The 26988-nt window shown below is 34.9% G+C and overlaps 1 protein-coding gene across 11 annotated transcripts in view; it reads left to right on the top strand.

Annotated features, from left to right (window-relative positions):
- LOC105334530 (dystrophin) overlaps nt 1–23664 on the top strand; it is a 120450-nt gene extending 96786 nt beyond the window's left edge. For all 11 annotated transcript variants that reach the window (XM_066071863.1, XM_066071860.1, XM_066071858.1 and 8 more), the window contains 24 exons: nt 1565–1734; nt 5317–5473; nt 5708–5837; nt 6841–6986; nt 7719–7853; nt 7944–8074; nt 8250–8344; nt 11236–11296; nt 12199–12260; nt 12462–12536; nt 12665–12869; nt 13020–13105; nt 13352–13509; nt 13962–14128; nt 14409–14520; nt 14932–15068; nt 18514–18585; nt 19646–19690; nt 20077–20143; nt 20445–20536; nt 20875–21109; nt 21481–21616; nt 21891–21965; nt 22092–23664. In XM_066071863.1, coding sequence (XP_065927935.1) covers nt 1565–1734; nt 5317–5473; nt 5708–5837; nt 6841–6986; nt 7719–7853; nt 7944–8074; nt 8250–8344; nt 11236–11296; nt 12199–12260; nt 12462–12536; nt 12665–12869; nt 13020–13105; nt 13352–13509; nt 13962–14128; nt 14409–14520; nt 14932–15068; nt 18514–18585; nt 19646–19690; nt 20077–20143; nt 20445–20536; nt 20875–21109; nt 21481–21616; nt 21891–21965; nt 22092–22198 — 2856 coding nt within the window. In that variant the 3' untranslated portion in view covers nt 22199–23664. The remainder of the gene's footprint in view (nt 1–1564; nt 1735–5316; nt 5474–5707; nt 5838–6840; nt 6987–7718; nt 7854–7943; nt 8075–8249; nt 8345–11235; nt 11297–12198; nt 12261–12461; nt 12537–12664; nt 12870–13019; nt 13106–13351; nt 13510–13961; nt 14129–14408; nt 14521–14931; nt 15069–18513; nt 18586–19645; nt 19691–20076; nt 20144–20444; nt 20537–20874; nt 21110–21480; nt 21617–21890; nt 21966–22091) is intronic.
- Nucleotides 23665–26988: the final 3324 nt, after the last annotated feature.

Below are 26988 nucleotides of genomic sequence, written 5' to 3'. Positions count from 1 at the left end.
TACTCATTTGAATTAGTGACATCTCAGAATATTTTTAATTTTTTTTCTAATTTACTCTTAGTTATCATTTTCTCTTGCTTCTTTGAATGTTGCGGTAAAACAATCTTAATTTTTTTTCTGGAGACCCTGTTTTTGTTTATTTGGATAAGTTTTTTTTGGCTGCTCAAAACGTTCCTCAATATTTGTATTTTCTGTCTGTTTGTTCTACATATGTTAATTTCTTACTAAGTGTAACTTTCTCTGTCATCAAATAGACTAAATTACAATTGAATATGGAAAAAAAAGGTTACCACTCTTAAGGGAATTACTCTTTATGCTACACTAAAATTTTCACAAGGATAAAATTTTTAATAATGTACTTGCACCAGTATTCCTACATTTACACTTATGTATTCCCCTTTTATATCTTCGTTTTCGTAATTTGTTTCAGTGAGTCAATTAACTCTAACAACTCTTTTGTTCTGTAATATTGTGACATATTAAAAAAAAGTAAAAACACATACAAACAAAAGATGAAATCCCCAGGAAATGGGAGGGCTCAGTGTATCCTCAAATGAACTCTCTAACAATTCTTTCACCTGTCAATTCTCCACGCTACATTTACCAAAGTGGTAATTCGAACCAGCTAAATTGAGCATTTTCTCGTAAAAATTTTTTTTGCCTTGAATTGATTCTGATCCCCGCAAAAATACCGGCTACAAAAGAACAGCTTGTAAATCGATTCGCGATTAGCGATATGGTTTAGCGCTGACATGTTAGGAAGTGTCATTCAAAAAGAAATGATATTTTGGAGTTATCTATAAAGGAAGATCTTTTCTGTGTATTTGATGGCTTGTCATCGTAATAGAAAACTTTCAGGGTACATGTAGCGTTTTTATGATGGTGGTTGTTTTATAACAGTTCCACAGGAAACACTGTGAAGGAAAGTACTGAAAAGCCATAAATGTCTTGTGTCCATGGATTGATCACTGTAGTACCATATAAAAGATTCCTATGGGTGTTTTTCTTTACATGATACAGAAATACGATCACATTATTAAACTGGTACACCAACTTACATCTGTTGTTGCTACCTTATCTTAATTCCATCTACAGTACATGTACTAGATAAGCAAACAAAACAATTAAAATCAGTTTTGTTATTTCTATCCTATACCATATGCTAGATATTGCAAGTATTGCAGCTTATTGTTAGAAGTGTGGAATCTTTTATTTTGTTGAACAAAAAATGCTGCAAGCATTCATCTACACCTTGAATTTATCCTTATGGTTTCCTTGTAGTGGTCAGTACTGGTTTTCTATGATGAGATATAATAAAATAAAATATTAAAACATGGAAATTAACAACTAAGCAAATTCTACAATACTCAATAAAGAACTCCCTTTCAAGAAGCTTTTGAAATCAATGACTGTTAAAACTATCTGAATTTAAGAAAACAAAAAAATTGATTTTCATTGGTTTCACGTGCATGGATATTTCATTACATGTACATGCCAGTGTCTTGGATTATTCAAATACAGGTATTATGATAGTTGTATTTCTATGTGTTGCCTCTGTTTATAGGATCTCCAGGCAGAAGTTGACACAAACAAGACAACATATGAGTCGTTGAACAGCAGTGGGGCGAGGCTGACCAGAACCATGGGGGTGAGCGACGCGCAGGCTCTACACCGGCGCCTGGAGGAGATGAACCAGCGCTGGGTCAGTCTAATGACCAAGTCCATGGAGATCAGGTATGAACTGTATATTGTGGAGGTATCAATGGTATAGGCTTTACTGTATGTGTGTAGTAGAGTTCATTGAGGAAAACACACATCAATATTTGTGTACATCAGTTTTCATAGATTAAATAAAAACCACAGTTTCAAGGATTTGTAAATCTGTGGGCAATGATGCTTTGAATACAATTTATGTTTTTGAAAATTGGAATTCAATGAACATTTGATTTTGTTGATCATAACAACAATGAAATCCGCAAAAAAATGGTATTCAACAAATGAGGATGAAAACAGTAAGGACTCTACTGTGTGTGTTTTGGAAAGGATTTCTTTTTAAACAGAAATGCATAGTATAGAGTTCACTGTAACTGTGTTGTATTGTGAATGAACAATTTTAAAATATGCTCATCTTCACCAGGAATACATGACTATGCACTTATTTCATCATGCCTCTGACTCTGTTATTGAAGGTTGAATTTGCAAACACAGCATTTTGTTGATGACTCTGAGTTAATTTGGTTAACATAGAACTTGATGGTGATAGCACATCTGAATGCACCACTTGCTTTTAACATTAAAGCAAGGAAGAAATTAACTTTCCATTGCAATCAGTGAAATGAGAAAACGGCTTCATTGGGTCTTAGCTGATCAAATGAAGAATTAGCACACAATTCAGTTGTGGTGTATTGGTACTGGTTCTGGTGGAAATTATATGTAGGCAAAGAGGTTAGGGCAACATACCTGAGTGCATCCAGAGCAGTTGGGTTTGTAAATCAAATTAAGTTGAAAATTATAATTGATCAAATAGTTCAAGGCCATTTAAAACTAGGTCATGGTATTGGCACCAATCAGATGCCAAATAAGTTAAAGTGCAACGAGGAAATTGGTTTCTTTTTTAACAATAAAAGAGTATGTGATGATTGAATCACAGCTTTGCAAACTTTACTTTGGCTTACTTATGGGTTCAAAACAAAGTTAGCTGACCAAGGTCACAATGATAATGGTAAGGTCAAGGTCATGGATTTAATATAAAGGAAGACATCATAAAGCCCAAAGATTGTAATAATGCAGATACAGCACAGTAAATACAAGAAAGCATTGTAATATTGCAGATACAACACAGTAAATACAAGAAAGCATTGTACGATTTGTAAAGGTACAAAGTCTCTGTGTGGCCTATACTTAAAAAAGAATGGGAGAATAAGTTTGTCAATATAAATGTCACATTTATCTTTTGCTTTATGACCTTAAGCTTTCAATGAAAAAATACAAAGTTGAAAAATTATTGTTCAAAATACCTTTGTTATCAGCCGAGAGTGTGGCTCTGTCGTAATGACAAAACACCTGCATGTAGGCTTCCTACCTGTTAATCGCGTCAATCAAAATTTTTACCTGTGACTTGGCTTTGAAATTAAACTGAAATCAGGAGAAATGAAGTATTGAGTAGAGCTGGGATAGATAAACATTGCAGAGCCATTCCAGAGAGAGAACTTCAATGGAGGAATGTTTTAAATGCCTTTCTCTCCCATGTTGACTTTTCTAGCCATGGTGTAAAGCCAGGGTCTCCCAGAAAGAGGGAGAGAAAGAAAAAGAGAAAGAGGCCGGGGAGAGAGATGACGGAACTTAATTATGTGTGTCTTATCAGGACTAATTTGACTTTATCTGGGGAACCTGCATAAATGAGGCAACGAATTCACCTGCCCATTTGAGCCCCATATTCTGAATTCCTCGTATCCAGTCGGAACTTTGGACAGAGACCGGTCAGAACTAACATAGGGGGGTTGAGGAAGGAAGAAAGGATGTCCGTGACAAAAGGACCAAACATTTAAACACCCTTGTTAATACAGGTGTTTGGAGTGCAATAGTGCAGGGAATGTTTTTTTTTTTCACCTGTAGAAATCGATGAAGATTTGTGCTGTAGTGGGTGGGAAAAGTGTGTTGTGCTTATATTAAGTGGGGACTTTTTTTAGATCACGTTGCGAAGTTGAGTCATCTTTTTGGAAAATTTGTTGTACCTGGTAAAAGAACAAAATGTAGGACCATGGTGTCTTGGAAATTATGATTGAAGTGAAAATACGATTTCAAGTTATGTTGTGCTGGGAAAGTACTTAAGTGCATTAAGATTGTGTGTTGTGATTTTTTTTTTGTTCAGTTGATTTATTAGACTTATTAGACAATGGAACTAAGGAATTTAACTTGGAGAAAATAAATGGAGATGTCATAGACTTCTATGGACAAAACCTAAATATATTGGTGTCAACATTTACCTGGAAAAATATGTTAACAATCAGTTATTTTTTCAATGGATCGAAAAGTGATGGGCACTCGTTTATTTTCTTAAATTGAAGAAAAAAAATTCACATTTGAAAAAAAATTTGTTTCGTACTTTGGAAGTATGCGGTTGATCGCTTTAGTTGGACAGAGGTCAGATACGCCTCCAATTTTTGATGGAAAGTCGGACACCTCCTCTCCGTCGCTTTCTCTGAGATCGGACACTTCCTCCCTCTGTGGGGAATTTGCCACGTCTGAAGAGCCAATGAGAGTTATCGCCCTTGTGGGCCACCGAACTAACGGCTGCCAGTCTCTCAATCGGAGGAAGAAGAAAAAAGTGACGTGGTACGCCGTAAACTAAGAATTTCTCTTCATTAAAGAAATATCCGATAGTATGGATTAGTTGCCATTCCCTAATGGGGGGTTTCTTGTCTGGTCATTACAGGACAATGCAGAATACAAAGCCAGCAGTATTTATATATGTTCTGTAGCATAGGAATAAATCCAGTATTTATGTGGGTTCGTCTCTACGATTTAGCACTCTGGATCTTGTCATCGAGTGATTGATGAGGGATTTATTTTGCTAGTAATTCATGCATTCATCATGCATTAGAGGCTTTGGTTTGATAAGCTCTGTTCTCTTTAATTTTTAATGAAGGAACATTCCGAAATCTGTATTTTCTTGTGATATTTTATAGATAATTAATTGGTCTGCCTTTGCATTTTTAGAAAGCTTTATGGATCAATTTAATAATTGAATTATCTGTTGAAAATATGTTGTTTTTTTTTCATATTGATAGGAAACTTTAAAAATTCATGGTTGTAAGAGAATAGGTTATTAAAAGAATCACTATGTATTTAGAATAAGAAATGTGTAACATACAATACCATGTTCAATGTAATAAATCAATGCAGCTGTCAGTCAGTCCATCTTCACTAGATAATGTCAAGAGAGCTATATTTGTGGCCTGCATGGAAATGTAAAGATTCTCAAACTTGGGAGAGCTTTTTATGAAGTGGTTAAATGAATGGAGTAATTAAGCCACAATTTTATTAAGTGAAATATGTGTAGTATCTTCCCACATTTCTAGGAAATTTTCAAGTCTAAAGCACAAACCTTTTTTTTACAAGATTAAGTTGATAGGAAATTTTCAAGTCTCAAGCACAAACTTTTTTTTACAAGATTAAGTTGATAGCAATGAATTTAGTATTTTTATCAACTTTCATTGATTATTTCCATTTTTCATCTGTCATTTTAAATTCATACGAAAAAGAGTTTTAAATTTCTGAAGGAACAAAAAATAAATTGTGAGTCTTCCTTTTCAGGGGTCGTCTTGAGAGCAATGCTGACCAATGGCTGCACTTGGTGAACACTCTACAGGAGCTGATTGGATGGGTGCTAGAGAAGCAGCAGGAACTCTTGGCTCAGAGGCCCCTGGGAGGGGACACGGAGGCCCTCCAAAGGCAAAACATGGACAATCAGGTATGCTTACTGTCAGTCCATTATATGTTTCAATGTTAAATATGAAAAATGCAAAATATATTTGGTAAGTGTTATAGAGAAAAAATTATATGTTTTTGGCAAGACGATGTCAACTTTAATTAGACTTGACAGGAAGGGCAACTGTAAATTGAAAATCTTGTGCAAGATTATCTTATGGGAATGAAATGCTGGTAGATGTAATCCTGAAGTTGACTTTATCGTTGAATATTCCAGCGGCTTCTGATGAGCCTGGACACCAAGCGACCAATCATAGAGCAGAGTCTGGAGGCGGGGCGGTTCTACCTGAGAGAGGAGGGGCTAGAGAGACGCCTCAGTCAGGACAGCGTGGACAGCCACGAAAACGGTGAGGGTCAAGGTCATCTCCATAGCAACAGACTTTGTCCATGTGATAAAAGAATATGGGATTGAAATTGCAATGGTTGATGAAGTTTGTGTGTTGGTGATAGAAATATTAAGGAAAACGTACATGTTAACTGTAGGAAGTCAGTAGATTTTATCTCTGTTAAAAATATACAAGTTGTAGTTGTTGATAGTTGGAAGAAATGGTTAAATTTTGTGTCTTCTGTATATGTAATGATTGTATTTATTGAAAAAAAAAAATACCTTCAGATTTTGTCAATGATGATTTAAGAAATGGGTATGCTCTCTCTCTCTCTCTCTCTCTCTCTCTCTGGAATATCTTTATGGGATAATGTATCTTCGTTGCTGTTTGCTGGTATTTGAGAAATGGGCTAAAAGTGCACAACATAAAGTAACAATGGCCTCAGTAAGTTAAAGCTGTCTGATTTTATTGACTCCTCAGGAGACAAATAAGAAAATAATTGATCTCTGGAGTTTTACCAGTTCATGAGTAATTTCTTCGTACTTTTAAACATTCTAGATTTGATTTGTCCTTTTTGGAATATGAAGAACAATTGTAGGAGAGGTGTAATCTTATATGTATTGATTACCATGTAAAAAAAGTTTTTGTACACATTTCCAATTTAGATATTTTATGACTAAGGAATGGATTTAATTTTCACATATGTCATTCGATATTACAAAACCTTTAATTTAATGTCTTATGAACTGTGAAGTGGTTTTTGTAACAGTGTAAAATGTCAATAGTTATGAATTAATGTATAACATAGGTAAAAATTGGATACATTCCTTATGATTTTTAATATTTAAGCATAAATTCAGGGAAAAAAAATGGTTCTTAAACCAGACTAAAATGAAACAGAATTTTATAACAAAGGCATATATTATTGTGACGTTGGCAATTTAAACAAATTTGTATTGCCAATGAAATAGTGCATTGCAATGATAATTTTACTATTGATTTTTTTTTTTATTTTTTTTTGTAGAAGCTTTAGCTCAGGGCGAAGTAACTCATGAAGCGCAACATCTCATCATCAAAATCCGCCGACAAGTTCGACTTTTGAACAGGAAGTGGACGGAGTTAAACCAGGGATGTCACGAGTGGCAGAGTCGAATAGGGCATGCCTCTGAGGTAGAGTTGCTGTTCTTGTTTTCCAAATGCTTTCTCTTTCCTTTTACACAACTTAGATTGTCACAGAAAGTAAACACAATAAAATACTTAAAGGGACTTGGACACGATTTGAGATCAAAAATTTTATTTTTTATTTTTTATGTATAAAATGGTTTATTGGTGCATTTTAAATGATTTACCAAAATATTAAAAGTTAATGTCAAGTTACAAGCGAGATACAGAGGTAAGAATTGATAGTTATGTAAACAAAGCTCGAGTCTTATAGTTGTTTACAAAACAATATAATGTAGAGAATTACAATTTCTTAGACAAAATGACATGTAAAAAAACAATTTAAACTAATTCAATATCTTCTTATTAATAATTACTTTTATCAACAAAAGAAAGTTACATTTGATTGAGATTTACATCAACACAATGAAAATGATAAAATGACAAAATTCGAGCTTTGTTAACAAAACAAAGAATTATAAACTCTGTATCGTGCTTATAACTTGATATTTGACTTTCAACCTTTGACATAGCATTATAAACTTCTATATTTATCAGTATAAACATTGAAAATGGAAAAATAAAATTTGAAAATTTTAAGTCAAATCGTGTCCAAGTCCCTTTAAGATTCTGTCAAGATATAATTTTGGTTGATAGAGGAACCAGAACTGATGTTATAAAACAGAAATTTTAGAAGTTGATTTTTAAGAATGATTTTCAATTGTTGTGTTTGACTTTTAGATAATGAGTCATTTACAAAGTGGGCTGGAGAAGATGGAGGGTCATTTAGTGCAGGCGGAGCAGTCCAAGGCAAAGTGGGCTCCAGTGGGCGATATAGCCCGGGAAAATCTACAGAGAGAAATCCAACACACAAAGGTACACAACTCTTACTGCTCTACAGTGTTAACTAGTTCTAACTGTATACAAATGGAGAAATTTTTAAAAATGTTCTGGCAACTTTTTCAGAGCTTTCAGATGAGTCTGGAGCCTCTACAGAGGGATGCTGAATTGGTCAATGAACTGGCCAATCAGCTGCAAGCTCTTCATGTGGTGCTGTCCCATACTAATGTCCATAAACTAGAAGACTATAACACTAGGTGAGGATGGAGAAACACTCCATTGTAACTCAGTATAAGACAGTGTATTAATATTGCTGAGAGAGAGAGAGAGAGAGAGAGAGAGAGAGAGAGAGAGAGAGAGGAGAGAGAGAGAGAGAGAGAGATTTTCTCTCTGTATGTGGTAATTTTTAACAAATCTGTTCTATTTTTATAGGTTTAAGGAGTTACAGATACAGTCGGAGGACAGACTACGAGATCTCACAGAGACTCTACGGGAATTTGGTCCGGAATCACAACACTTTCTATCAGGTAAGTTCCGAGAATCAATGTCGACTCAGAGCATGCTCCATAATATATATACAAGAAAATCTACAAATGTTATGATTATGTACAGGTTGAAAATGACTACCAATGAAGTGGTTAGTTGATTATTTTCTGTGGATAGAAAACAAAAGAGATCAATTATCAGTTTTATGTTGTACTTACAAAGGACATAGAAATGTATTCTCTCTCTCTCTCTCTCTCTCTCTCTCTCTCTCTGCCAAAGAAATACTCCACCTCACTTCCTTACACACCTGTAGGTCCCTTTAGAACATTTGTCATTGAACAATTGGCTTTTTTTTTCTTTAAACATACTCTGCACTGAAAATGATTCAGGTTTCATCAACCAGCTAATCCTTGGTGGAAATTCAATTAGCCTTCACAAAAAAAAGTACAATTTGGTGATTTTACCTTTAAAGGTAGATTTTTGGGCCCGATAAGTGATCATTGAGCACAGATAAGATTGGTTTCATTTGATGTGTAAATTGAAAAGTTAACGTCAACAAATACGACGGACTGTTAATCAGGTCTAATCAGGGTATCCTTGGGCCGTGTAAGAATTAGACTCTGTGGGCATAATTCTTGATTTGAAATTTATGAACTTTCAATGCAAAAATCAGGTAGATGCAGGTAATCTGTTAAATTAATTGAAGTTACATAAGTCTGCAGAGAAGGGAAAAACCTAAAGGGTTATTTCTCTTGGTGGACCCAGGACATGCAGTATTATTGCACGAGAGAGAAATCTGTCCTCGTTGTCTCTGGAAACTAGAACAGACGCTGTCCCAGACATTTCTCAGAGTATCAGCTAATGTCAGGAGGTGCTAGGTTAAGATAACAAATAGGGACGCCAGGTGAAAATGAATAAGGGGCCCCACTGAAAGTTTTCACAGATTCTGAGTGTTGTGTGGAGAATACACATGTAAAAGAGTGGAGGAAAAAAAGGATAATAAAAACATGGAGGTTAATGATTCGGAGCAGGAGGTGGTGTGGGTCTTACGGGAGTGGCAGGATTGTCCAATCAAATGGAACACCGCCAACAAAGGCACCGGTGTTGGAACAGGTACGAGCTTGGGGGGGAGGGGGGGGGTCATTGTTTTAGAGGCTGGTAATTCGTCAGCTGTGAACAAGGTGAATGCATTTGGGGATTTAATTAAGCAGTGCAATTAAGTCTTGATTTATTGTGAGGATTTAGTTTTAAAGGGGTTGACTTGATCGAGGATGAGTGCATTTGAAGGTATAAGCTATTTTATTATACATGTATATGTTTCCCCTTTGTTATGTTTGCTAGCTTGAGTTAGTAAGAGTTGTGATTTTGCAGTTGCAGTTTATTGAAAGAGAATTTGATCTCCAAGTTGTTGGTGGGCTTTTCCTTGTACATTGTATAAAAGGGAAAATTACCTCTTTTTGAGAAGGAAATTACAATTATTACAATTTTATTTTCTGTTGGATATGCAAACTTTATTGAAATATATCATCTCCTTCTGTATTGCTGCATTGACATTTTACATGTACTCTTTACATTGAATCATGGTGCAGATTACCTACGGCCTGCTGTTGTGTGTTTCTGATACAGTCTACATTGCTCTGTAAGAGGATTGTTAAAGCTCCATAATCCCTCCGTCAATATTGACACAGGTCCCCCAATTACTTATACCGCACAGGTCCAGGTCACAGTAGTGGAAGCCTGATCAGGGAATATTCTCTCTCTCTCTCTCTCTCTCTCTCTCTCTCTCTCTCTCTCTCCTCTCTCTCTCTCTCTGTTTCTGTCTGTATCTCTTTAGTTGGATATTTGAGGTTGATTTGCATAGCTTGGTGGGTTCTGTTCAGTTGCAGTTTTGCTTGCCCTAGACTTGTATGAATACAGTGTCCTTATCAATTGAAGTGTGTCTTTTTGCACAGGGAGACAGTCTTGTTCCTGTACGTGTTGCAATATATTGTGGTAACAACATGTGGTGCACAGGACAGCATTCACAGTTTAAATTAGTTTTGCATGGGTATATCAAAATAGACTTCCCTTGTTTGTGCTAGTGTTCTTTTAATAGTTTAATCTATGTCTCTTACAAAAAATGATGTTGTTTGAATCATGTCATTAGAGGGTTCCCAGGTATGAACAATGTTATACATTGTATGTCGTTGAACTTGCTCCCTATCTCAGTGGGTACAATATATAGTCTAGTTTTGAATTCGACAACTTAATATTAAGATGTGGTGATTGGATGATGAAGGCAATGATAGGAAAGGGGGAGTGGCATCTTACACTAAAGATGATGATCCACTCTTGTCTTCCCTTAGATAGAAATGATGGGTGAGGGTAAATAGGTGAAGCTATAACTTTATATTTGTGCTTATCCATAAATATTTTTCTGGGAGGGTCCAAGAGAGGACTTTGTTTGCCAAAGAGGTCCAAGGCTTATTTCGGTAGCTTGACCTTATAAATTTGATAAGTCTGAATTTTCCAGGGGAGACCTGACACCCCCCCCCCCCCTCCCTCCCCTTTCCCTTGAGAGTCTCAGAAGTTATATATGTCTTTTGAGGTCACATGGATTATACACTAAGATCTAGATGAGGAGAGAGTTAGATAATGGTTTTTTCGTCTGTACGACAGGGAGTATCTTTGGTAATGGCCTCAGCTGTTCTCACAATATTCTTTGTCTCTAAAAAATTCTAATATGAAAAATGTATGTATTGACAAAGGACCTTTGGGCCTGAGGAACTAATAGGTCAATATACTTATCTGTAATGATTAATGCAGTGACAGGGGCTGTAGTAATTAATCGGCCCCTGTATACACATGATTACCTGAGTGGTTGGTGGTGCATACAGGTGATTTGGAGTCGTTAGAGTCGTGAACTTCATTGACATTCTGTTTCTGTTTACAGCCTCTGTGGGACACCCATGGGAGAGAGCTGTGTCAGGGAATAAAGTGCCTTATTACATTAAGTAAGTCCAACTCAGCTGTTACATTTTGATTACATAAGCTGTTACATTTTGATTACACAATCTGTTACATTTTGATTACATAAGCTGTTACATTTTGATTACACAATCTGTTACATTTTGATTACATAAGCTGTTACATTTTGATTCACATTGTCTTTAATTTATTGTCTCTAATTAACAGTGTTACCTTTTGTAATATATAGAACCTTACTGGCTTTATCTTTGATTGAAATTATGTTTTATTACATTTTACTGACATAATCTAAGGGATTGTGCTTGTCACATTACTACATTTTGAAACTGTTCAGTTTTTGGAATCATTATAAAATCTTTGGTATTATTGTTTCCTATCTTTTGTAATTGCAATGAATAGAATATTTATGAAATATCACAGTATTAGAGTATTTTTGATAAACCTCAATTTTTGTTGGTTTGAAAGGGGAAAATAAAGAACTGCATGTACATGTACATGGTTATTTGATCAGCATCAATGATTTATCATAGAAATAAAATCAATATCTTCACACATGCAGTTACAACAGAATCCAGAATTTATCACAACTGCTAAATGCATATTGCACTGTTATCCATATCAATCTACTGTTAGATAATACTACATAATGAAACCTTAAGGCCAAACAGCTTTATGAATTATGAAAGTGATGGCTTGGACTACAAGTTTATGGAAAGTAGATGTCATTATACAGACATTTGATTGTTGCTTTAGTTCAAGTTTTATCCCAGATCTGATTATTGCTGGGTTACCAGTCTTGTTGAAGATTCTGCCCTTTTTTATAAATAAATAAAACACAAAACATGCAGATACAGTATAGGCCGTCAGACCCAATGCATTAAGTGTTAGTCTTCAATGGTTTGTCACAGTGAAAGTTCTTTTGTTTCAGTCACAATACAGCTACAACCCACTGGGACCACCCCATGATGACCGACTTGATGGACAGCTTAGGTAAGTCCAGTATCTCTCTCTCTCTCTCTCTCTCTCTCTCTCTCTCTCTCTCTCTCTCTCTGAGTAACGATATCTTTTTGAGACATCAAAAATAGCAAATGTTTTAGCAGAAGGAGTTTTGGTAATATATGATCATATTTTGATAGAGTGAGATTTGTTTGCAATTATTTAGATTAATTTCATTTACATTTAATTTTTCAGCGGACTTGAATAATGTCCGATTTGCAGCCTACAGAACGGCCATGAAGCTGAGAATGCTTCAGAAAAAGCTCAGATGTAAGTCAAACAATTGTTGTACGATCTTCTTGAATATCCAATTGATAGAGGGGAATGATGTTCACAGTAATCCCTTTTTTCTTACTATTTGAAAAATAATCATCCTTCTTCTTTGATTTTTTTTACAGTGGACTTGGTAGCCATGACTCTAGCTACCGAGTCTTTCGATGCACACAACCTCAGGGGACGTAACGATAACGTTATAGACGTCATAGACATGATTCGCTGCCTCAAGACCATGTACGAAAGGATCGAAGCCAAACACCAGAAACTGGTCAACATCTCCCTCTGTGTGGACCTAGTACTTAACTGGATACTCAATGTCTATGACATGTAAGTTTAAGTAATATTCAAGTAAAATTCAATTGATATTCAAGTCTTTTTATCACTGTTTTCTGTTTTTGTGTGGCTTATTTTTTTAGTTTTTTCTTTGTCTAAGATTTTTGCTGACATTTTTTAAGCATGCAAATATTTCTTTTTCAGTGCCAGGAGTGGAAAAATTAGAGTTTTATCATTTAAAGTTGGAATACTTTTATTATGCAACGGACACCTTGATGATAAATATAAATGTAAGTAAAAAAGTATTTTAGTTCTTCAAGAATGCTAATTATAAGAATTATTGGTTGTAAAAACTATAAAATAAATTGCAATCACATCAATATATTAAGACATTACAAAGTATTGGGGATGGGGGGTTGGGGTTATTTATAGGATATTGAAACGTGAGTTTGTAAGTCTTGATTTGTAAAATTTACTACATAAATGTGTATGTCTTGATCTGTATAAATTATGTGGTATCTCTGTTGTTTTCACAGTTTTATTCCGTCTGATCGCGGACACGAATGGTTTCTCTGACAAGCGGCGCCTGGGTCTACTCCTCCACGACTGTATGCAGGTGCCCAGACAGCTGGGCGAGGTGGCTTCCTTCGGGGGCAGCAACATCGAGCCCAGTGTCAGGAGCTGTTTTGAAATGGTGAGGACATGTTATGTTTCTTTTTTCCAATCCATGGAACATATTGTGACGCCTAGGAGATACTTTGTCCATGTTAACATTGTCACAATATGTTTAGAACAGGAATGAAGAATATGGCAACTGTTCACTGTTTAAAAAAATTAAAGTGATTTTTTATATGCATTTTGTGATATTTTTATGGTGCTACTTCCTTAAAACATAGTTTCTAACCCCCCCCCCCCCCCCCCCAAAAAAAAAGTTACTTGGGTGATAGTTTGATTTCAAGCTATCTAATATCTATAACATATTTTTAAATAAACTTTACTGTTCAAAATTTTGGTTTTTTTTTTTTATTAAGCTTAATCAATAACAGTACATATTTACTGACTCATTTTTATTGAAATATTTGTAAATATTATTTATGTTTGAAGGCTAAACATATTGATGATGATATATAAATGATGTATTTGTAGGCTAATGGCCGCCCGGAGATCCAGGTGAGCCACTTCCTGGAGTGGCTGAAGCTGGAGCCGCAGTCCCTGGTCTGGCTACCGGTGCTGCACCGCCTGGCTGCCGCAGAAACCGCCAAACATCAGGCAAAGTGCAATATCTGTAAAGAATACCCCATAGTAGGATTTAGGTAAGTCACAGCGTTGGGAGAACAAGAACTCAAGTAATTGTTTATTGAGTTGATTTGACAAAAGTAAGAGAGCTAGCATTCTTCCAGAAATGAGTTAATAAAAACTTTATGCTCATACACACTCTTAGAAAAAAAAAATAAAAGTCAATAGTGAGAAATTTGATGAAAACAATGCTTCATACAAGATTTTATTTCTGTTGTAATTGAATTATTCTAGTATGCTAAAAAGCAGTATAAGGAAGGTAACTCTTGAATCAACTTGCTGTTTTATTTTTTTCAGATATCGATGTCTACGGTGCTTTAATTTTGATATTTGCCAAAACTGTTTTTTCTCGGGGAGAAAGGCCAAGAATCACAAGCTTGCCCATCCAATGCAAGAATACTGTACCGCTGTAAGTATACAGATTTCTAGTCAATAAATAATTCTCCATAAAAGTTTGAAATACATACAGTATCCTATATATCTACTCAGGTATTGCAAAACTTAAGTTTGCATAAGTTTAAGTTTACTTCAAGAAGTGTTGAATATTTATTGAGATAATTTTGTAACAGCATTAAAAACAGGTTGTCTTAATTTATATACATAGTTGTGTGAACCAGTTTAGAATTAGCTTAACAAGATAAAATGGGGGCATATAAATAATCACCTTAAAATATATCAAATAGTCATGTTATATATATATATATATATATATATATATATATATCTCTCTCTCTCTGAAGAATGTGAGTAATTTAATTAAATTTTTGTAATGAAATATAAATGAATTTTAACAACTGTGTTTTATTGTGTGTTGATGCAGACAACCTCAGGAGAAGATGTCCGTGATTTCACCAAAGTGCTGAAAAACAAGTTCAAGTCCAAACGCTACTTCAAGAAGCACCCCCGTCTGGGGTTCCTGCCAGTCCAGACCGTGCTAGAGGGCGACGTCCTAGACAGGTACGCACCACTCTCAGCCAATCAAATCTCATTCTTTACATACCTTAAAGGAAATGCCCTATCTGATGGACATATCCAAGAACACAATTTATTTTTTTGTGTGTGTTTGGTTTTCATAAAGAGATGGATTTTTTTTGTCTCTAAAACATGACTACCTTGATTTTTTTATTTTTTTTTTGATGCAATGAGAAATTAATCTCAGTGATTTTGACCATACTTAAGGTCATGGTGATTTTACACTCACAGGGTTTCTTTTGAAAAAGTAACATTTATTATGAAGATTTACTTTAGAATAGATTTAAGGTATATTAACTACTTTCCCCCTTGCTAACTAAGATACTAGAATGATTTTTTTCCTAGCTGCTAAGCCAATATATGTTTAAGTTTTTTTCTTCAATTAATTTTTAGTGTATGTACTATACATTACATTTTTTATTTTGTAAAAGTTATGCTAAAAATATTAAAAAGAAAGAGCCATCCAAAGATTATTTGAGACAGACTTTAAGTTTAAATGATGACCGATTTAAGTAAAGAACTATCTACTGTGAGAGGGCTTAGGTTGTGTCCAATGCCGAATCCTATTGAGCTATAAATGTTTTATATTAAAACTATGAAAAAGATTAGGAGAAAAAAATGAAATGCTCATCCAGGCAAGCTAAAATAGATGCATGTGTGGGGACCGTTCCAATTAAGAACGGGATCGTCATGCAGCGACATTTGACAACAGACCTGGGTGGATTAATGTGTGCATGCACTTCCATCATCAAACAGTCCTCCAAGAGTGATTAAATTGAAAAAGCTGCACGATTAAAAGCTCCCAAGATTTATTGTTGCCGCTCCATGTATTCATTAATCAATAATAAGGTATTTCTGTCTTCGCACTCTTCAAAACATTGTCCTGGGAAAACTGCAGTTGAGGTTGTTTTTGATTAAATCAACTTGCTATATGTGATGGTATTTTTTGTTTCTAAAGGTGTACTTTCAATAGTTCTTCGATGATACCAGGTTTCATACATTAATTAATTTGAAAATTTAAAAAACTTAATATTATTGTCGATAAGAGGTTTACCGGTAATTGGCAAATGTAATGCCCACATGTATTAATAACTTGAAACTACATGTATAATGAACATTTTTAAAGTATATATCTAAATCTCAAGAAATTGATACAGGGTTCATTTTTTTGTTTCATGTGAAAAATATTTCAATAATTTTATGAAATTTGTACATAGAAGTGTAATATACCTAAAATTTTACACTTGAGAGAGATCTAGCTATCATCATTCTTCAAAGATCTAGCTTCTGTAGTTCTGAATTCAATGCATTTTAAGTTTAGCTCCAGTGCTCAAAATATTGATTAATGCTCCAAACAGCATATGAGGGAGAAATGATATCATAACTCGTAATCTCCTGCTAACTTTTACAAGCATGGCCAGTCAGCGATAAATCCTTACAAATCACCCTCGGAATTTGTTAGTTTTTCCCCCCCTAGATATCTGCAATCTGTCCATTGGTTCAATGAAGTTTCCAAGGGAAAATTTCCTGTGGATGATAATTTTGGTTCTGCCTCTGTGATTTTTCTTTGCTCTGTGATGTGGTTGGGAAATTGGAAGGTTCTAGTAGATTATCGGGGAGTACCGTATATAAAGGAAAAATGGAATCCTGAAAGAATGAAATTCATCTGAAGAGTTGTGACTTGTCGGACGTGGATAAGGTGTGCGTTGGGGATTTCCGGGATCAATAAAATAAGGCTCTTCCTGTAAAATGTATAGATTGCTTGTGTGCTTACATCACCTCCGTGTATGAATCATGAGGTTTAAAGAAGGGAGCTCGTTTTATCATTTGTTTGTCAAAATGGGAATAGGAGATGATGAATGCAGGTAGGGAATGTTTGATTTCTGAATCATTAGGGTAGTTCATTGTAATATGAAAAGATTTTCTTAATAAATTAGTTTAATATTACTGTGACAGAGAATTTACCTAATTTTACCTATCAATTTAATATTTGCATAGTGAATTAAATTATCAAATGAAGTTACAATGCCTATTACTTATTGGATACATAATTGCAGATTAAAATTTTCAAATGGTGGATCAACCCTCTTGAAATAACAACAACGAGGCTAATACTGGTTTTCTTGAGGCTCACATGACTATAAAAATTGTCTTTCCATGTAGATTTCTTATTGCATTTTCGTATCATTTAAAAGAAAGGGCAGGCAGGCTCATTACCTCAGTGCATTAATCAAATCAACAATATTGGCCAGGAAAGCAAAGAAATAAATGGCCTTACCTGGTTTCTTATCCTTTCTACCTGCTAAAAAATTTCTCACTTTTTAAAATCCTATCGATCAACAACAGGACTTCTTAATGAAGTTTGGTGGGGCCCAATGATTGCATTCCTGTTTTTGTCACAAAACACACGAAGGTCTAAGAGATTGGACTCCCTAATTGAAGACACTGGCAACATACATGCATGTGGTTCAGGATTCTCTGATACCTGTGTATTGCTTTTTGTGGTGGTGCAATAGAACGTTTTTAATTTGATTGTGCAACCCGATTTAGCTCTGTTTTCCGTTTCGGATGTGAACATTGATTTTGTTGTTTTGGGAGTTGTATGTACCAGTACTATCAAGGATTAAGGTTTCGTTAACAGGTGGGAAAAAATTTAAGGGGTTTTTACCCGGTATTCTATGATCATTGGCAACATGGCAGATTTTTTTTTTTTATTTATTGAATGAAGGATAGAAAAAGTTAAACTTATAAGTGTTTTGGTTTATCTGTTCAATTTATAATTATTATAAAAACCAATGTAAACGAGTTGCTAGTCAGTGACAAAATGTGTAATACAGTAAATGTACTTGTACATGTAAGGCAGACAAGTGACCCACAAAAGTGACACCCCCCCCCAAAAAAAAAAAAAATTAACCAGTGCATTAGTTTTTCACTCTGAACCATGAAGGATTTGTTCATTTTCTGTTAAATTAATGAATAATTCACTAATTTATAGCGAAGCGTTGAAGATTTGTTCATCCATTCAGGTAACCTGTGATTCACATAAAGTGAACTACCCCTACCAACTGTTCCATTCATTATTGATGATTCACTACATGCAATGAATTGTTCATATTCATTTTCTCAGGAATGGTTCATGTTCAGTTAAATGAGCAAGTGATTTATAGTGAATTACATGTTGCATGTTCAGAATATTTTTTTCATCGCAGTTGAATTAACCAGTGATTTTCAATATAACATTCAGGACTTGTTCGTCAGCTGAATTAACCAAATTGATTGATGAACAGTGGCAACACTTTTAAGATTGTTCATCAATTTAACTAAGTAATGATTTACAATGTAACACCTGGGCATCATTTGATGATCTAATTAGTATTCATTAATTATACTATTATACTTTATATAATATAATTATGTTTTTTCCTTGCAGCCCCTCACCCTCGCCCCAGCACAGTATCTCATCCCATGATATGCATTCCCGTCTCGAGCTCTACGCCAATCGGTAAGTTACATGTAGGTTGATGTCTCACTGTTCGACACCCATTTCATACCAATGGGGTCCTATAGCCTTAATTAGCAGAATTTCATGTCATGTTTTACAAGACGTTTTTAAAAAATAACAGAAAAAAGAAGAATGGCAATGCCAGCTCCTTTTTTTTTTTTGGAAAATTATCTAGATTATGCTTATGGTAGACTTAAGTTGTCAATGAATCAGACGTTTTAATGCAATAGATGACTGATCACTCTATACGAACAAAAAAAACCCACTGGTCATACACTAAAAAGAATTAAAATGAAGCGCAAAAGTGCTCACAAAAGAAAGAAAGATCTACTGTACATGTTTAAATTTAGATCTTTGTGTCTGTACATTTTACAAGTCTGTATCAATAATTTATTCATTTTTAACAAATGCTAAAAGCATGAAAGAGCCATATTGCACTGCAGCTACATTTCTTGACGTTTAAAGACCAATGTAAATTGCTTTATGGATTGGCTCCAGTCCTTGGATGACATTTGATGGCTTTGGAATGATGTTGTTTCCTCTTGCTCAAAATCCATCAAGTCTATTAGTATAGCAGCAGAAGATGTCTAGCAGTTGCAGGAAGCCGTCTGCTTTTGCTCCTGGAGGTTTTATAAATAGACCTTTGGCCGAGACAGACCTGGGTTAGCATGAGTCTACATGCAGCCCAGTGATTGATTTTTTTCTCTCACTTTGAGAACTGGAGTTGAAGTATGGTACATGATAAGCACTGCAGACCGATCTGTGATATGGAGGAAAGTTACATAACAGATGATTGATGAAGTTTGTGATGTCGGTAACAGGAAGGCGGCGACCGAGAGATCCATATTAACTAAATATGGAATAAACCGCAGCATCATTTTATGTCACCAGAGCTGCGAGACATCACATTATTGTCTCGGTTCTCGTGATTGGAGGAATTCTGTTTGCCGTTCCTTTATTTGGTAAAAACTTGGTCAAATGGCAAGACAAACTTTGCCAGTGAGCTTATAAGCTCCTGAATCAGTCACTGTAAGCTGAAGTCCTTTCTTGCTTGTTTCAGGTTGGCGGAGGTGGAGCAGAGACAAAACTCATCCACTCCCGACTCGTAAGTATATAAACCTCCACTTTAGCTAGATAAGTAGATTTAAAAGGGAATAAGGTTAACATTATTGAAGCGTCTGTATCTGAAAATTCCTTTCTAATAAACATGCATGGGCATAAAACTTGGAAGAGCTCATGTTGGATCTCAGTCTCACTTTTCCACTATTGCTTTTCTTTGGTCAAGATCTAGAAGGGAGCTCTTCTAAGCTTTATGGCCAGAGGGCCAGCCATTAAGTGGTTTGTTTTGCTATCCACATCCATCATTGTAACTCAGACTGAGCTGCCCAAATTGTGGCGATTTTTTGTGCAATATTTAAGTTTGATATCTAAAATGTATTTTTTGTTTTGTTAATGCAACATGGAAATACCTATCTCCTTGTAACTTTACAGAGATGATGAGCATCACTTGATTGCCCAGTACTGCCAGAGTCTAAACGGAGATACCTCAACTCAAGCTGTAAGTAAAGCTGTCAACTCATTTACAATCGTGAATCTAGCTGTTACATTTCACAGCCAACTGTGCATTTCATGATTTCAGGAATGTCATTAGAGCCTAACCATGATATTTTGTGCTGTATTTCATAAAGTTATAACACTTAATTATAACATAAAACATTGTTCTCAAGAATTTATTATGAAATTGCCTGTGTAGTTTGTCTTCTTGAATCATTGACACTGAATCAAAATGTACCATTTTCAATTTTTTTCGCTTGTGTTGAAGCTTAATGTATTGAGTTCTCTTGCTATTGTTGCATTAGCTGAAGAGCCCTATGCAGATCATGATGGCCGTGGACTCGGAGCAGAAGTCAGAGCTACAGGCCATGATCAGGGACCTGGAGGATGAAAACAAGTAGGTTACCGCAGGGGGAGGGTCTCCACTGGGGAGAACAGCAATTGTGTCATTTTATAAGCTGAAAATAATAAGTTCTTCGAAATTTGAACAAAATATGTGCTTTATCTGTGATATTTGCGATCAACCTTTGCTCGAAATCATACATCATGGTGGACCAGTGTCTGTTTCTTTATGAAATAAATTTGCTATTCTCTAAAAATAAATATCTATGTTTTCTGTTTTACAGTACTATTATTAGTAAACGTATTGAGCAAACAGATTGAATAGTTGTAGAGTATTCTGATACTTTAATAAGTAATGAAGGAAGATATCACTTTAGGATTTCTCTCTTACAGAACACTCCAAGCCGAGTATGATAGATTACGAGAGGCTAACGAGATGCGGGTTGTCAATGGTAATGGTTTCTCCGACTCCATGGAGGAGCCTGAGGACCACGATGAGGAGATGATTGCCGAGGCTAAGTTACTACGGCAACACAAAGGTCGACTGGAGTCTAGGATGAGGATCCTCGAGGACCACAACAAACAGCTGGAGGCCCAGCTCCAGAGGCTCAGGCACCTCCTGGACCAGGTGAGAACCATTGAGGACCTTGCCTTCTCCTCAGGCTAATGCTTTAGTGAGATCACAATGTCTCAATATATGTTGAAGCATTGGAAAATCATAACCTCTTCTGAAATATATAGTCATTTTATACTTTGTCTGAAAATAAAACCCTTTTTGTTAGATGTTTACAACTGGTAGTTTTGGAAGTAAAATTTCTTCTTATGTATGTCATTGTAATCATAATATGATTATCATAAATCTTTATAAAAGATTAACTCATGACATGATTGACTCAGCTGTTAACTCGGTGAGAAAAGAAAATTTAACAAGCTACCTAATAGCTTTTCATTCACATCAGAAGGAACATTGCTTAATCTGTGGTACATTTTGACTTGCAGCCCCAGGAGACCAGTGTCCCGGTGAACAACTCAGTGCCCATCTCCCCCTCCCCCACAAACCCCACCCCCCAGAGTCAGTCCAAGCCACGCTTCAGCCCTGTCCAGGAGTCCACTCCCAAAGTCAACGGACATTCAGGTTAGTGATGTGAACAAAGTCTGCATCTTACCAGTGTTATTGCTGTAATTAAGCCCAAGGTTTATAATAAACAGAGGAAAAATGTAGTTTGGATTTTATTTGTAAAGTGTTAATGCTATGCAGTAGTTTAAATTTTTTTTATCAGTGTTGGTAGAAACTAATTTTTATGCAATTTTAAATTAAATAAAATGTTAATGGTTTCTAATATATGTATTTGTGTTTGAAGCTTTTTGATATTATCATTTGATTTTGTGATAAATGTTTTATCTTACAGAGAAAAGCACAGAGGAAAATGGTGATATTAGTGACATAGTACCCAACACAAGCACTTCATTTTCTGAAGAAAAAGGTAGCAAATTCTACACATAAAATTGAAATTAAGAATCTGTTGAAAACTGTACATACTCTTTTGTAATGAGATAATTAATATCTGAGATATATTTCAGCTTCATTTTTCTCTGTTTGTGATTGACAGGAAATAGCAGTGTGGGAAATTTATTTCATTCCGCCGGACAAATCGGCAAGGCCGTGGGGTCGCTAGTGGAAGTGATGACGGAAGACGGCGAGCCCGAGGAGGATTAACAGATTAACTCATTGATGATTCAGCGGATTAACGAGACCCTCCAACAATTCATGGACAGCTATATATGGATCTTAAGTGTGTTAAATTGCTTTTTCTACGGCAAGCTTAAGTAATTTTAAAACTTGAATACTCTTGTTTTTATGAGACGAATCAATTTTGTACACTATAGCTCCGAATTTTACCATTACTCATATTTTATACTGTACATTTTTACTTTATTCTTAAACAAACAAACTGCATGTCTGAATTGAAAATTAAAAAATAATGGTCAAGAGTATTTGATATGTTTGCTTATCTTATATTGAATATTCAAGACAATATTCAAAGTTGTTTTGGGCACTTTTGGGTATTTAGTTGTTTTTCTTTTCTTTTTTACGTCAGCAAGGGATGTTGAACACAAAGGGCATTGTTGATTTATTTTTATTTTTTCTACAAAAATAAAGTTTAATGATTTCATTGCATGTTTTTTTTTCAGATAAATTTGAATGCATTTATGATAAGTTTACACAATATACACAAATTTCGTTGTATCACACGGTTGTGAAATTTGTGATACTTTTTTTTGTATTTTTCATGAATTGTTCATTCATATTTCAATAACAGAAAATATTTGTGACTTGATAAAGAATATAGTGTGTATTTTTTTTTCTTTTTTGTCTACAAAAGGTTAGTGTAAAAATTTTTTTTTGTATATTTTTAGCTCAGTTTGATGAAATTCTGATGCATACTTTAAATTCTTCTAAAAAATATAGCTGTAGATATAAATCAGAAGGCTGTCTTGATCGAGAATGAAGGTTTAATTCAGAGAAAGAAACCATGGTGCTATACTTTTTAATTTTATAAAATGAAATGCAAAAGGAGGCAATTTTCATTTGTTTTGATGATTTAGAAATGAATGTGAAAACATTGCTACATGTTAATGTAAAGGGTCAAGGGAAATTATTTTACCCAAAAGAAACACATAAAGAATGTCGCATTTTCCAGCAGCTGTCCTTTATATAGTTATGGGTATTATTTATTATTATTTCATTTCAATAATCAAGAGAGACAAAATGATGTTGATTTATAATTATTATTTATAAGTAAATACTATATATATGCATGTTTATCTACAAAGTTACTTTAAGTGATAAACCTTGTAGCTACATCTTGGAGGACGAATCCCTGATTATAGAGAGTTTATTAAATTAATTTTCTTGAAATAGCCAAAAACTATCATTAATTTGTTGATTGATTCTACAACATTTATGTATACACACTTTAATTCTACAACTTTGCTGCTGATGAAGTTTATGTTGAATTTGTTAGTGTCAGACACAAAGGCTTTATGAATTGTATTGAGTTTTTGTGTTTAAGCCTGAATGGTGATGAGAGTGTATTTGTGCATTAACTGTGTATTGAAATATTTTTTTTGTTCAGGAGTCAAACATTATTTAAAAATGCCATAAATTACATAATATAAAAATTGCTAGTTGTTGTTGTTTGTTCCTTATCTAATATCAAAGTTATGAGCTGTAGTACTACAAGTATTATCCCAATGTTTAATTTAGAAACAATGGTATTTTTTATAAAAGAAATTGCATTGAAATTTTACTCCTAATAAAAATATAAAGTTAACCCTCTTTCTATAATAATACACAAATTTTATTATTATACATGTAGGTAGATGTATATATTTTTTATTATGAAAAAAAATTATAACGTCAGCCGAATGTGCATTTCAAGCAAAGGAAAGTCTCTGGCACATTTGAACACCTTGTCTACGAGGAAAGGAAAGTATCGGGGTACATTTATGAGCAAAGGAAAGTCTCGGGGTACATTTGAACACTTTTTCTATGAGCAAAGGAAAGTGTCGGGGTACATTTGAACACTTTATCTATGGGCATTCACTGAGCAACAAGATGAGTTAAGAACGTGAAAGAATAGGCAAGTAAAGTGCTCCATGTAGGGCAGATGTGAAAATAAACTATCGCAAATATGAATGCCTAAAATTATAAATTCCGGCATATTGTATGGTCCCTTTTATTTCCCTAGAATTATTTAAAGGAGATTAATAGTTTAAACTTGCCACGGACATCTAACTTCCCTTTATTAGTTGAAACGCAAGAAGTATACGACACCGTATTTTCCCGTATTATAGGTTTTTAGAACGGCTTTGTGGTGCGTCTTGGAGAGACGCTATTCCTTTCGGAAAAGCGTTATTACGCCTTTTGGAAAGATGTTATCACGCATTTCTGAAAAGCACTATTACGCCTTATTGAAAGGCGTTATTACGCGTTTTGGAAAAGCGTTGTAACGCCCTTTTTCGCGTTATTACCCGTAAGTTATAAAAAAAAAGAATTTCAGTTACGTAAACCATTCCATAAGGCTTTTGTAATAAACAACCAAGTTTATACTCGTACATTGTATATTTACATCCTCTGAGTATTTTCTTCAAATTTCTAAACAAATCGATAGAAATTGATACAGAAACTGATGAGATTAACGTGATCCATACCATTAAAGAGACCTGTCTTCATATGAATAAACCCATTCGTTTAGATCTAAAGTGCTTTAAAATGCTATGAAAGATTTTGGAGAAAAAAACTTGGACCACCGGTTATGTATTTTTTCTGCAATGCTAGCAATTTTCATACCCACATGAATCATCAAAGAACACATTTTAATGTTTAACTATACGAGTTCAATAAACAGATTCGCGTCGGGTAATATTTCGGGAAGCTAACATAATCAGTGTTGCCCTCACCCGCACTCATTATCCAGTATTGTTATTCTGTAATAAATATTCTTCTGTTTAGTTCCTATCAATAAAAAGTCCAACAAAACTGGCATATAACAGAACAATTGTTGACCGTAATTTTAACCTTCAGCCTTGGTCAACATTTGTGTCATCAGGTCCAACAAACCATAGGTTGCCCTCATACCCAGTCAATAACTGTAAAACGGCCTGGCTATAATGTGTGGCATTTTCGCACATGCATAATGAATTAAAATCATGAGGAGGCCTCGTTAAAATATGAGTAAAATTCATTTCTCGAGGTCAAGGGTGTGAGGAGAAACTGATTCAGCTAGGTCTCGAAAGTCTCGCTGGCAATGAATACATTGGCTGGGAAGAAGGAACCTAGGTAGCATTTGAGAAAACAGAATGTAAAAAACCTCAAAGCATGCATGTCCTCTGGTGTAGTTGACTGTGGGATGTAGAGACACCATGGAAGTCATCATTTACAACCCATTTCCGGTATCAAGATGGAGATGTTGAAATTGGAACACACACCACAGGCACCATATGTTATATGTTAAATATATATAATCATATCTTCTATACCAATTAATAAGTGCAGCCTTTTGTTGTATCGCTTCTATCTTGTTGATATTAATTTAATTCTTGTTCGTATGTATGATCCCACACGGCGAAGGGATTCGACCTGGGGTCTCATTAGGTGTTATAATTAGTTGATGGACAGTGGGCAGTCAGAGAGGTTGCGGCTCGGGAAGGCAATAACGTTGTTAGTTTTCCAGGCTCCATCGTCACCAATTTTCCTCAAGTCAATACTCAGCCTCAAGTCTGTGGTTTGACCTCAAGTTTATGCACTCTTCTTTCCAGGATTTGAGTTGAGGAATGAGTGGAGGGATTTGAAAATTTTGGTGACGGTGGAACCAGGTGATATTATTTACAAGTACATATAGATATGTGATCCCGAATTAACTTTGTTGTTGATGGTGGCACCTAGGTACATTGTACTTTGCTTTGGTGGTAGTCTGCGAAATTTGGCAGTGTTTGGAATAGCTGGCCTCACATGCGGTTATATACGTGGTGAGGCGACTATAACTTCACACTTGTTTTGGAGTCGCGAAGGTTTACTTACTTCTCCGTCGACTACACTATACGAATCAAATTATTTTAAAGCGATTTATTGAAATGATGGAAATATCCTCTCGATATACTTTCCAGCCGGTCAATATTTTTTTTTTGGACAAGAATCAGATCATAATATTTCTAATATACTAGTATACTGATTTTTCGTCTATATGTATACAGAGTTATATAGGGAGAATATATTTTTATCGTCACCAAAACATATCGTACATGGATTATTAACGCTACATTGCTCTTGCTTTAAATGTTGAATCAACTCTATATTTTCGAAAAACGTGCATGAGTCAGAATCAGAAGATTTAAATTCTTTGTTGTCACATTTAAATGCAAAGTGATCTTTAAACTAATTAACGAAATTCCCATCTTTGTAACTTTCGATTTAGAACGCAGTGGAGACTAGAAGAGAAACATGTGAATTAATCGCTAAAGCATATGTATACATACAGATCATATACAGAGAATTGTTTAAAATTATAATTAATATATATGATTTACAAAATGTATTCGAATTTTCCATTTGAAATCCAAAGATGATATAAGTCAAATTTGCCCCCACCCCCCATAATTTGCAAAATTTGAAAGTGAATCAGGTAGGTTTCTTTGCTACTATATAAATAGTTCCTGTTTGGGAGGGTAAGAGTTGAAATTGACACCCCTTGAAAACCATTGTCAACTGACGCAAAACGGAAGTTGACAATGGTTTTCAAGGGGTGTTAATTTCAACTCTTACCCTTCCAAACAGGCACTATTTATTTTATTATACTGAATGTCTTAGTTTCAAAGAAAACTTTAGGAATGACGTGAATTCTATGGCGAACTGTCCGCGCATAATTTACGCGCATGTAACAATTCGTTGTGTTACCCGTTGCCAAGTGTGTTGCTATCGCTGGGGGTAATAGAACGGATTATCAA

The sequence above is a fragment of the Magallana gigas genome, chromosome 9 (genome assembly GCF_963853765.1).
Source record: "Magallana gigas chromosome 9, xbMagGiga1.1, whole genome shotgun sequence".
Lineage (NCBI taxonomy): Eukaryota > Metazoa > Mollusca > Bivalvia > Ostreida > Ostreidae > Magallana > Magallana gigas.
This window is presented reverse-complemented; position numbering and strand designations above follow the sequence as displayed.